We start from the raw sequence: 12545 nt of genomic DNA on the forward strand, positions 1-12545 counted from the left end.
TCTTTGTAGCAGGAACCCCCCACCCCACCCCAATCATTCTGTTTGTATAAACTTCACACACACTCACACTCACACACTACATACGCCACACTTCTGTTATAAATTCATAGAAAAATCAACCATACATTGGATTTGCACTGTTCCATTTTTATTTTACTCCATATGACAAGGACTATCAAAAGGGGGTGGCTTGGTTCTGGTCAGCCATAATCCCTTCACCATCCCAGCACATCCACAGGAGCCCTGCCCAGTTGTTATGCCAACCCTGATTATCCCAGACAGAAGACAATCAAGATCACAAAGAACTTGCATATGGGAGTGGATTCAGCATGGACTGAAACAAAGGACAATGATCAGATCTTCCCTCTGGGGGCAGGAAACTGCAAACTCCCCTTTGTCTCCTGGAAGTGACTCATGGGGAGGGGGGAAAGGAGGAACCAGCCAGGTGACAGGACACTCAGGTTACCACCACCACCCCTCCCTCAACCCCTCCTTTCTGTAATGTATGCATGATGTTACCACCACAACTCCTCCCTCAACCCCTCCTTTCTGTAATGTATGCATGATGTTTCTGGGGGTGGGCTTGACCTAGAGGAGGGGAATTTCAAAAGTTTTTATAAGACCTTGCACACTATTCTTCTTGGTCTTTCCTCTCTCTTGCAAGTGAGGGGAACACCCTGTTGCAACAGTTCAATAAAGGCCAAGCCTACAGGCTGCTGTTTTGCTCCAAGTTATCCTGGTTGGTGTCTTTGTTTTGTCCAAGGGAGCCCTCGGATTTTTCCGATAACATCTTCAAGTGACATAATTTGAAGCGCTTGGACTAAATGCTGGGTGTCCATAAGAGATCCAAAATGACACCTTCCCTCCAAGTTACTTAACTTGAAATTTTTATGCAACTGCATGCCAGATATGTAGAATGTGAGCAATGGAAATGGTTTTGGATAGGTATGCTTATGTAAATTTTCTAGGCGCTTAGAAACAATGTTGAAAACCCTGAAAATATTTGCTTTCATGTTCTTATACAAGTAAATTTGTATTGCTTGAAGAACAGGGCTGGAGAACCTTTGGCTCTCTAGATCAGGCTTCCTCAACCTCTGCCCTCCAGATGTTTTGAGACTACAATTCCCATCATCCCTGACCACTGGTCTCGCTAGCTAGGGATCATGGGAGTTGTAGGCCAAAAACATCTGGAGGGCCAAGGTTGAGGAAGCCTGCTCTAGATGTTGCTGAACTACAACTCCCATCAGCCCCAGCAACTATGACCAATGCCCAGGGATTAGGAGGGCCATATGTTTCTTACTGATGGCTAAGAGCATCTCCATACAAAGGGCATCCAGATTAGGCTAGGACCCCCCCATACATTACCACATTTATGGGCAACCTAGGGGCATGGGACTAGGCTAGCCTGCATGGCTGCACAACCTGCTTCAAGTGGTCTTTCAACAGGCAGAACCACCACCACCTTTTAATGATCTGAATCCATGCTTTGAAATGCAAGGTAAAAGCCTCAAGTGGAATCAAATACATGGCTAGGATAGAAGAGAAGCTGCAGACATGTTTGCCCCCCATTCATTCATTCATTCATTTATTTGTTTAGAACACTTTTGGGTTGCCCAGCCAACTAAGTCCTCTGGACTGTGTCCAGTTCTGGGCGCCACAATTTAAGGATATTGACAAGCTGGAACGTGTGCAGAGGATAGTCACCAAGATGATAAAACGTCTGGAAATCTATCCTTATGAAGAACAATTGAGGGTGTTGGTTATGTTTAGCCTGGTAAAAAGGAAACTGAGAGGAGATATGATAGCCATCTTCAAAGGGCTGTCACATGGAAGATGGAGCAAGTTTGTTTTTTTCCTGCTCCAGAGGACAGGACCCGAACTAATGGATTCAAGTTACAGGAAAGGAGATTCTGACTGAACAGAACTTTCTGAAAGTAAGAGGTGTTTGATAGTAGAACAGACTCCCTTGGGAGATTGTAGACTCCCCTTCATTGGAGGTTCACAAGAGGCGGTCATTAAACCGCTTCTTAAAAAACCATCTTTAGACCCGGCCAGTATGGCCAACTATCGCCCAGTCTCAAATCTTCCATTCTTGGGCAAGGTGATTGAGCGTGTGGTTGCTGAACAACTCCAGGCACGCCTGGAGGATGCGGACCATTTGGATCCCTCCCAATCGGGGTTCAGGCCTCATCATGGGACTGAAACTGCCTTGGTCGCACTGGTTGATGATCTCCGGCGAGCTAGGGACAAAGGTGAGAGCTGTTTCCTAGTTCTGCTGGATCTCTCAGCGGCCTTTGATACAATCGACCATAACATCCTTCTGGACCGTCTAGAGGGGTTGGGAGCTGGGGGCACTGTTATACAGTGGTTCCGCTCCTTCCTCCTGGGCCGTGTTCAGAAAGTGGTGGTGGGGGATGAGTGTTCAGACCCTTGGGCCCTCACTTGTGGGGTACCTCAGGGTTCCGTCCTCTCCCCCATGCTTTTTAACATCTATATGAAGCCGCTGGGAGAGATCATCAGGGGGTTTGGACTGGGTGTCCATCAATATGCAGATGATACCCAGCTCTACCTCTCTTTCAAATCGGAGCCAGTGAAGGCGGTGAAGGTCCTGTGTGAGTGCCTGGAGGCGGTTGGAGGATGGATGGCGGCTAATGGGTTGAAGTTGAATCCTGACAAGACAGAAGTACTGTTTTTGGGGGACAGGGGGCGGGCTGGTGTGGAGGACTCCCTGGTCCTGAATGGGGTAACTGTGCCCCTGAAGGACCAGGTGCGTAGCCTGGGAGTCATTTTGGACTCACAGCTGTCCATGGAGGCGCAGGTCAATTCTGTATCCAGGGCAGCTGTCTACCAACTCCACCTGGTACGCAGGCTGAGACCCTACCTGCCCGCGGACTGTCTCGCCAGAGTGGTGCATGCTCTAGTTATCTCCCGCTTGGACTACTGCAATGCGCTCTACGTGGGGCTACCTTTGAAGGTGACTCAGAAACTACAGCTAATCCAGAATGCGGCAGCTAGACTGGTGACTGGGGGCGGCCGCCGAGACCACATAACACCGGTCTTGAAAGACCTACATTGGCTCCCAGTACGTTTCCGAGCACAATTCAAAGTGTTGGTGTTGACCTTTAAAGCCCTAAATGGCCTCGGCCCAGTATACCTGAAGGAGCGTCTCCACCCCCATCGTTCTGCCCGGACGCTGAGGTCCAGTGCCGAGGGCCTTCTGGCGGTTCCCTCATTGCGAGAAGCAAAGCTACAGGGAACCAGGCAGAGGGCCTTTTCGGTAGTGGCGCCCGCCCTGTGGAATGCCCTCCCATCAGATGTCAAAACGATAAACAACTACCTGACATTCAGAAGACATCTTAAGGCAGCCCTGTTCAGGGAAGTTTTTAATGTATGATATTTTAGTGGGGTTTTTGGTTTCTATGGAAGCCGCCCAGAGTGGCTGGGGAAACCCAGCCAGATGGGCGGGGTACAAATAATAAATTATTATTATTATTATTATTATTATTATTATTATTATTATTCCTAATGTGGTATGAAAACAATTTATGTGCTTTTCAGTGGGATATGGGTAAGTAAAAACAAAATAAAAGGGACACAGCTTCACAACTGTAAACTCAATGGAATTAATGCTTGGCTTGAGATGGGCCTGCTGTTGTAATCCCTCTCCTCTTCCAGATTTTACCACCTTGTGTGACCCTACTGGGAGTATGAGATTCCTGATGGCTTCGCCCACAAAGATCAGAGGAATGTGCAGGCCCACTCACCACGGCGAGGTGATGATCTAGTGAGTGAGTGAATAGGGGTTATTACCTTTTGAATCTTGGATGTAGGAATTTGCAGCAGTGTTTGAAGTGCTACCTAAGGAAATATCTCATCCATTTTTTTGAAAGGGAAAACATTGCACAAGAGTGGTTTTTATTTTACCCCAAACAACCAGGAAAACAAATAAAAGCGAGAAAAAATGTTTTCTTCTAAATGTTTCTGGGTTTTTCCAGGCCTTCACACCTCAAAGTATGTGGGCAATGACAACTGAACTATTCTGTGCATTCAATTGCTCTTCTAAGGTCACATAGTTAAATGTAGTCCATTGATCCTATTTGTAACATATGCATTGTTATCTTTTTAAAAAAGAGGAAGCTGCACCAGCATAGTCTATTGCTGAAAGAGAAAGGAATCCAGATTCTTCAGTACTGTACTGCTGTAACTAGTAGTATTACAGTGTAAGTGCTGGGTTTATGGTTTGGCTGTTAAGGGTCCCTGGATTCAGAAAATCTAAGCAACTACAGTCTCCTCTTTTTGGACAAGGTTTTTTGGGTGGTCACAGACCAGACCCAGGCACTTTTGGAGGAAACGGATTTCCTAATGGCCAGTTTTTGGCACAGAAACTGTTTTGGTCATCCTGTATGATGACCTCTGCTGGGAGAGAGACAGGGGAAATGTGTCCCTGTTAATTGTCCACAACGGGTTTCAATACCATCAGCCATGGTATCCTTCTGGAGCAGCTATTTGAGTTAGGGATGGGCGGCCCCACTTTTCAGTGGTTCAACTCTTACTTAGATGGCGGTTTCCAGAGAGTAATACTTGGGGAGTACTCTTTGGCCTTGTGGAACCATCAATGTGGAGTTCTTCAGGGTTCAATTTTATCCTCTATGCTGTTTAACATCTACATAAAACAGCTGAATGGGGTTATCTAGAGTTTTGGAGTATGCTGTCAGCAATATGCCCACAACACACAGCTCTACTTCTCTTTTACATCTGCAGGTCTGAAGATGTTTCGGAAACTTCAGCTGATGCAGAATTTGGTGCTAAGGTTGCTGAACAGGGAAAGACCGTTTTAGCATATTATACTGATCCTGAACTGACTGCACCAGTTGCCAATTAGTGTCTGGGCCCAGCTCAAAGTGCTGGTTAAACTACTCACAACTGCAATACCTCAAGGACAAACCTCTCCCCATATGAATTGACCTGGGCCCTGCAGTCATCATTTGAGGCCCTTCTTTGTTTGTTTCCTCTACAAGGGGTTTGGAAGATGGCAACATGAGAACAGGCCTTTTCTGTGGTGGCTCTCTATTTGTGGAATGTTCTTCCCAGGGAGGCTTGCCTGGCACCTTCATTACATATTTTTAGGCACCAGGTTTCTCTTCAATCAGAGAATGTTGTCTGGCTGATCAACAATCAATTTTTTTGGTTTGTTTTTGTTTATGTATTTTGTATACTCATTTTGTATTTTACTGTTGTGAACCTTTCTGGGGTCTTTGGCAAGCTGAAGGGCAGCATACAAATTTAACAAATAATAGTAATGAAATTAAGAAGACCTATTATCTTGTTAGGAAAAAAAGTTAGTGGAAATGATGTAGTTCCCTTAAGTGACATTTCTCTTGTTTTTTGTAGGTTTGCAAGCTTCTTGTCACCCTCCACAAAGCATGTGAAGCGGGGAACTTTCTGTACTCGCTTTTCATGTTATAGTAAAGGTAAAGGGTACAGGGACCCCTGACCATTAGGTCCAGTCGTGGCCAGCATGACCAAGCCGCTTCTGGCGAACCAGAGCAGCGCATAGAAACGTCATTTACCTTCCCGCTGGAGCGGTACCAATGTATCTACTTGCACTTTGACGTGCTTTCAAACTGCTAGGTTGGCAGGAGCAGGGACCGAGCAACAGGAGCTCACCCCATTGCGGGGATTTGAACCGCTGACCTTCTGATAGAACCCTGGAAATCAGGATTCTGCATCATCCACTGAGTCAGTGCAAGCAGCATTCCCACTTCAGACAGCAGCCCACCAACTAGTGGAGCAGCAAGCATACTGTACAATGGTACCTCGGGTTAAGTACTTAATTCGTTCTGGAGGTCTGTTCTTAACCTGAAGCACCACTTTAGCTAATGGGGCCTCATGCTGCTGCCGCGCCGCCGGAACACGATTTCTGTTCTTATCCTGAAGCAAAATTCTTAACTGAAGCACTATTTCTGGATTAGCGGAGTGTGTAACCTGAAGCGTATGCAACCTGAAGCGTATGTAACCCAAGGTACCATTATATTCATCTTCCCTGCTTCCTCCTGCATGTAAACCCTCAATATAATTCTTCAAGAGGGCTTCTGAGGAGCTCAGATTCTAACGACTACTGTAATAACCTTCACTATCAAGGCTTGGCTGACAATGTTCAGCCTTCCCTACTTCATCATGCTGATGTCCATCCGTTCTTACGTAACCTCCACTCTGTGCAACTCAAAAACGAAGTATTCAGCTTTGAACAAATGTGAATATTAACGTACATGCCCCTTTCCCTTTGTTATAGCCAAGTTTTTGGCATTTTGCTTTGTAGTTAAAAGCAACAATAAAATACCTCGTGAGAATAATCGAAAGTAGCATTGTGCCATAAAAACCGCTGACTGTACTACCGAACTTCCCGTGGTGGGCTGTATTTTTTTATAAGAATCTCCTGGTTTTTGCTGGAATGGAGTTCTGCGAAAAAGCAACTTCGCGGAAGAGATACGGCTTTTTTTCATGGGTGTCGCGTGCATTTACCAGGGATAAACCCTTGATGATTTTCAGCCTGTACCACGTGGAAAAGACATTGCTGATTCAACAAGGGAAAGGCGTCCAGAGCGTACTTCCTTAACTCGCCTGAGAGTGCAAAACAGACAACCTACCGCCAGAGGCCGCTGTGACTTCCCGCCGCATGCTGGCTCTTCCGAGACCCTCCGTTTCTCGCGATACGCGCGGAAAGCGGCATTAGATCTCGCGCGAGCCCGGTTCTCGTATAATCTCGCGGGGCGTCGAGTTTCCGGCCTCTTTTTCTCCCGGCGCGGCACTATGGCGGTTGGCAAGAACAAGCGCCTCACCAAAGGAGGCAAGAAAGGCGCCAAGAAGAAAGTGTAAGTCAGGCCGGGGCAGAAGCTTCGGGGTAGCCGGAGCGCGGCCGAGGGGGAGCCGCGGCCCGCAAACGTCGGATGCCTCCGATGTTGGTCGGATTGAGGAGAGTGGTTGGTGGGTGTAGGGAAAGCGCTGCTGACATGGCGGCTCTCTAAGGGAAGCGGGCGGGCAGGGGAGCGCGCGGGAATCGTTCTAGAACGGGCACGTGCGAGTTCCCCAGGGGCGGGGAGGGGCCGGGCTGCAGATCTCGTGCCTGGAGCCCTGATTTGGGGGGCCTGAGTTGGGGGGCCCCGTCCGGCCTTTCCCTCCTAGTAATTGTCGGGCCCAGTTAAGCGTGCACCCTGCTATAAGCAGAACTTTGAAATAAAATGGGGAGTTTCAAAGAAGCATCACGTACTGGCGATCATTTTGCCTGGTGGCTCCAAAGCTCAGGTAGTGTAGTTCAGGGATGTAAAGTGGCAGCTGACTAACGCTGCTAGCCTCACCTGACTTTTCCTTGAATTGAGCTTGCTTTTGGGTAGACACGGATAGGACTGTGCTGTAAATTCAGCACCGTTTACGCCTTTCTTGATATAACTTAGAAGGATGAAAAGCAGAGTTTTTGGCATCAGGACTTGATTGCAGGCCCAGTTCAGACAGCGTAGATGGGTGAAAACTGCATAAAATATTAACTTTGGTGTTTTGCTGGGATATCAAGGGAGTCACATGCAGAAGGTGAAGACTTCCCTGAAACCCTGGAGATGTGTTGCCGAGTATAGATAATGCTAGATGGACCCAGAAATCTTTATTCTGTATAAGACATCTATCTTCCTGTATTCCAAATGTTTCTGGAATTATAGGAAGTTGCAGGTCTGACAAAGCTTTTCTCTTTTCCTGGAAATCAGGGTTGATCCCTTTTCAAAGAAGGACTGGTATGATGTCAAGGCCCCAGCAATGTTCAATATTCGAAACATTGGGAAGACATTGGTCACCAGGACTCAGGGAACAAGTAAGTTACCTAGATAGAAAACTGCTACATAATTTTGAAAAAAGATTTATTCTAAGGCTTGCTAGGTAAAAATATGCTGAGTTGATAGGTGCTACTACTTATTTATAAACTAATTGTTGTATGTGCCATGTTTCAACTCTAAAAGCAAGGCCTCAAACCTTCTAATTTTAACTGCAGAGATGTTGAATTCTTATCTGCCTTGGGATTTTTGTGAAATGCAAAGCAAAAGAATTCAAAACTGCTTGAAAGTGTCTATAGGGCAGTTTGTTTGGAAAGCTTGCACTCCTGTGCATATTCCCTGGAGGAAATAAATTGGCAAAACACTTTCGTTTCTAGCTATTACATTAACAGTTTATTATGAGTCTGCATGAAAGACGCATTAACATTATTTTGTGTTTTTAGAAATTGCCTCAGATGGACTTAAGGGTCGAGTATTTGAAGTAAGTCTTGCTGACCTGCAGAATGACGAAGTCGCCTTCCGTAAATTCAAACTGATTACAGAAGATGTGCAAGGGAAAAACTGTCTGACAAACTTTCATGGAATGGATCTCACACGTGACAAAATGTGTTCGATGGTCAAAAAATGGCAGGTTCGTAATATTTGCATGTAATTGTGCTAATCTGTAAATGCTGCACTTCATTGCTGTTGCAGGGTGGTGGAAATCTTACGTACTGGATAATCCTCTCTTAGCATCACAGGATCAACTTGCCCCATTGCTGGATCCAGTTCTATGCTCTCACCCAGAATATTCTCCCCACACTCCCCTTTCTCAAGGGGAGAAAATTGGTTTTTTGTTGGAACTATAAAAGCAGATTTGTTTAAAAAAGTCTGACTGGATAGTGAATAAAGATTTCACAGCATACCCACAGTGCCAAATTCATATTTGAAATTTTATAATCATGAAAGATTGCTAGCTAACTGGGTAACACTCGAAATTTACCAGGCACATCTTGCACCTGGCTATTGGCCTCTTGCAACCAAGTGAAGGTGCCCAGGTGCCAGGTTGGCGCCTGATGTTTCCACCATCTGGAGGTGCATGCCTGGGGATCCATGGAACTTGACTTTTCACACACTAGCAATACACCCTGTAGTTATATTTTATCTGCACAATCAGAATGAATTTCAGTTTCAAGAACCAAAGTTGTCTTGAAAAATGTGGCTTTTGAGCTGTCTGGATCAAAAATGAAAGCCAGGCATTCCGTTTCTAACGCGGTAACTGGGTATGGGGGCCTTGATTTGTAGATGTGGCTACTTGGATGACTGTGTTGATATAATCCTTCCTTTGTTGCACTTAGCATTGAACACCTGATCTTTTTGCTTGGTCCAAGATTTATAGTAGACACTTTTACTCAAGTACATTATTTTTTCCAGACAATGATTGAGGCCCATGTGGATGTAAAAACTACAGATGGATATCTTCTGCGTCTTTTCTGTGTTGGCTTCACCAAGAAGCGAACTAACCAGATTCGCAAGACTTCCTATGCCCAACACCAGCAAGTCCGCCAAATCCGCAAGAAGATGGTGGAAATCATGACACGAGAAGTGCAGACAAATGACCTGAAAGAAGTTGTCAATAAACTGTAGGTTAAAATTTGTGTCCCATGTTTAGGAAGGCAGTTTTTATTCCATCTAGCTTTAATTTTCATAGCAGTGTATATAAATACTCCAGCAGATTTTAGCTGTTCCAGGCCAACCGTTAACACCCATTTCCATACAGCACAGTCCTGTCAGCTTCAGTTTATGGTGGGAGAGTTGTTCTGTCAGCTCCTCTGTATTACGAAAACAATATTCTTATGAATCATTCGTTGTATCTTAATACTTGTTTTATCCAAATAATTTATCAAATTTTATCCAAATTTTCGGCAAATATATTGAATCTTCTTGAATTGTTTGCTAGTCACGTGTAGCAATCTCATGTGTTTGTGATGGGGTTTCAGTGAGACAGGCACCATAAAATTCCTTAGTAGAATTACCGTTGTGGAGGTATGTTACAGTGTGACTTTGCTCCTTGAGATCTTTCTGACAAATTCATGGAGCATAAGTCTGCCAATGTGCCAATCAGGATGGCTATGCACTGCCTCCATAATCAGAGGCAGTTAAGTTTTTGGCTCAAATGTGGAGTCACAGGTTCAGTTGCAATCCTTTTTTTATCACTGTGGTGCAGAGTCAGTGGAGGAGAACTGTCATCTCCATTCAGGCTCCAGCAATAATGGCTGCTTTCTGGGATATGTAATGGTACTACTTTTGGGGGGATATGTAATGGTACTACCAAAAACAATGGTACTACTTTGGGGGGTTTTCAATACTGTGATTCTTAATTTGAACATAATAAGTCAAACTTTATTTCCTGTCATTCTAGCATCCCAGACAGCATTGGGAAAGACATAGAAAAAGCATGTCAGTCCATCTATCCCCTTCATGATGTCTATGTTCGTAAAGTCAAGATGCTTAAGAAGCCCAAGTTTGAATGTAAGCATTCTGGTATCTTATCTAAAGAATATTTTTTGCTATATTCATTGGTTGGGAATGAATGATGACAATTTGTTTCGGTCCCAGATGAAACAATGATTACTATTTTCAAATTCTGACATTCCCATAAATCATAAAAGGTGAAGTCTTGATTGTTTTCAAAAAGTGTATTGAGCAGCCAATCAATTTGATTTTTAACATGGCTTCATTCTTTAGAAGCACTTTGTTAACTTTAAATGTAGAATCTTAGCATAAAATTGTCTCGGTGTTAATTCAAACTGTTGCATTATTATTTGCAGTGGGCAAGCTGATGGAGCTGCATGGTGAAGGTGGTGGTGCTGGAAAGCCATCAGGTGATGAAACTGGTGCCAAGGTAGAGCGAGCTGATGGGTATGAGCCCCCTGTGCAAGAGTCTGTCTAAAATCAGATACAAAAATAAAAGAAAGATTTAATATAAATGGCATGGTTACGGGCTTTGTGTCTTTTTCTTTTTTATAAACACAATTGGCCATTATACTTCAAGGTATACAAGATGGAGTGCAGATATTAGAGTGATTTGTAGGTAGGAGTAGTTGAACAAAGTGACTATGGTTGAATGAGATAATTAAAGCCACTTGAAAAAAATGCTTGTACAGCTATTCAGTGTTTGCTTCTCTATCTAGAAAGCATGTTGTCAATTAATACTTGAGACATTGAAGATTCTAAAGGCAGTAAGTTGAGTTGTAGTTCCCATTCAAGTTAGTTTAGTCTGGATCAACCAAACTAGTTGGTAAGAAAATATGGACGTTAACAAGTTGAATTGTGAACTGTCAATCAAATGCTGATATAAAGGGTTGCAGTGTATGTTAAGAACCAGTGTGCAATTTCTACTTAATATTTGATGTATTTGAAATTCCTACCCTACACCTTGGGCAAATAGTCTGCGAATCAAGCCACTTTCAGCAAAATAAACTTTCAGAAATTATTATTAGTATTGTTAATACCCCACTCATCTGACTGGGTTGCCCCAGGCAATCTGGGTGGCTTTGAACATAATATATAAAGGTTGAGCTCAGGTAGTAACTTAAACAAAGTCAATTACTCTTCAAGTGATTTTGTTTGTTATCTACACAGAGAGGCAGACATTCTGTCACTTGTATGTAAGCATATTAAGGTTTTTTTTTCAACAAAAGAGCATGTCTATGTACTGAAAGATTTGGATTGTACTCCTAGGTTTATTAAAACCAGATTTACTGAAGCACAGTTAAATACTTGTTTTTTCAGAAGCATAACTATTAACATTAGAAAATTTTAAATTGGAAACTTTGTTGGTTTAATAATAGTATAAATCAAGCATGTCCAAAGTCCGTTTTGGGGGCCTAATTGGCCCCTCTGGTTGGTTTAATCCGGCCCCTGTGGCAGTTTATTTCCTGGGGTAAAATCCTAAAAAAACCCTCAATGGCTTCAATCCTAAAAGAAGTCCCAACAACTCCAATCCTAAAAAAAAAAAGGGGGGGGGAAGCGCTCAATAACTTCAATCCTAAAAAAAAGGTCGTCAACTTTGGTCGGCCCCCACGCCTCTTCACTTCATTCATCAAATCTAGCCCTCTTTGAAAAAGGTTTGGACACCACTGGTATAAATAAACCCACTCTTAAAACTATGACACTTAAGACCGAGCCCACTGAAATAGCGTTAATCGCCACTACCTTTATCTAAGGCTGCATCTTACGCATATTTACACAGAAACAATTTTTGAATTCAAATTTTATTTTTGAATATATACAAGAGATTATGCATAACAAGTATCTTGAAATTTACAGAAGAAGAAAATGGTTGGGAAATGTTGGTATTGTTGGTATTGGGAAATGTTGGTATTGGTATTATTGTGACGACAGAGTAGGTATTTGGACAACATAAAATGGAAGTAAAAGATAATCCATATTTGCTTGCTTGGTGATCTTGTTAAGTATAAGATTGTGTCTCATGGTCAGAGCCTTGCAGAGCCAGGCAGAGGCCCGGGCCAGGTAGTAATGTGCCCCCCCTTTTTATCCTGGGGATAACTGAAGTCTTATAAATAAGTAAGTATATAAATAATTGTGAATATGCTGACCGAGGCCCCCTTTGGAATCGGAGGCCCGAGCCAAGTGGCCCATATGGCCCCCTTTCTGTGCCTGCTCATGGTTTCCATAGAGTTCTCAAAATGGCCATGCCTAGCTTGTTTCTGGGTTTGGAAAACA

The 12545-nt window shown here is 43.8% G+C and overlaps 1 protein-coding gene and 1 non-coding gene across 2 annotated transcripts; both read left to right on the forward strand.

The window, feature by feature from the left end:
• Positions 1 to 6716: 6716 nt before the first annotated feature.
• On the forward strand, positions 6717 to 10786 carry RPS3A (ribosomal protein S3A). The gene is made up of 6 exons (XM_028743832.2): positions 6717 to 6872; positions 7755 to 7858; positions 8261 to 8448; positions 9231 to 9439; positions 10219 to 10328; positions 10628 to 10786. The coding sequence occupies exons 1-6, from the start codon at positions 6811 to 6813 to the stop codon at positions 10747 to 10749; spliced, it is 795 nt and encodes a 264-aa protein (XP_028599665.1). The 5' UTR covers positions 6717 to 6810; the 3' UTR covers positions 10750 to 10786.
• LOC114604796 (small nucleolar RNA SNORD73) lies at positions 10385 to 10451 on the forward strand. Its single transcript, XR_003708434.1, has one exon. It is a non-coding gene; the product is annotated as a small nucleolar RNA SNORD73 (small nucleolar RNA).
• Positions 10787 to 12545: the final 1759 nt, after the last annotated feature.

This window comes from Podarcis muralis, chromosome 9 (genome assembly GCF_964188315.1).
Source record: "Podarcis muralis chromosome 9, rPodMur119.hap1.1, whole genome shotgun sequence".
Lineage (NCBI taxonomy): Eukaryota > Metazoa > Chordata > Lepidosauria > Squamata > Lacertidae > Podarcis > Podarcis muralis.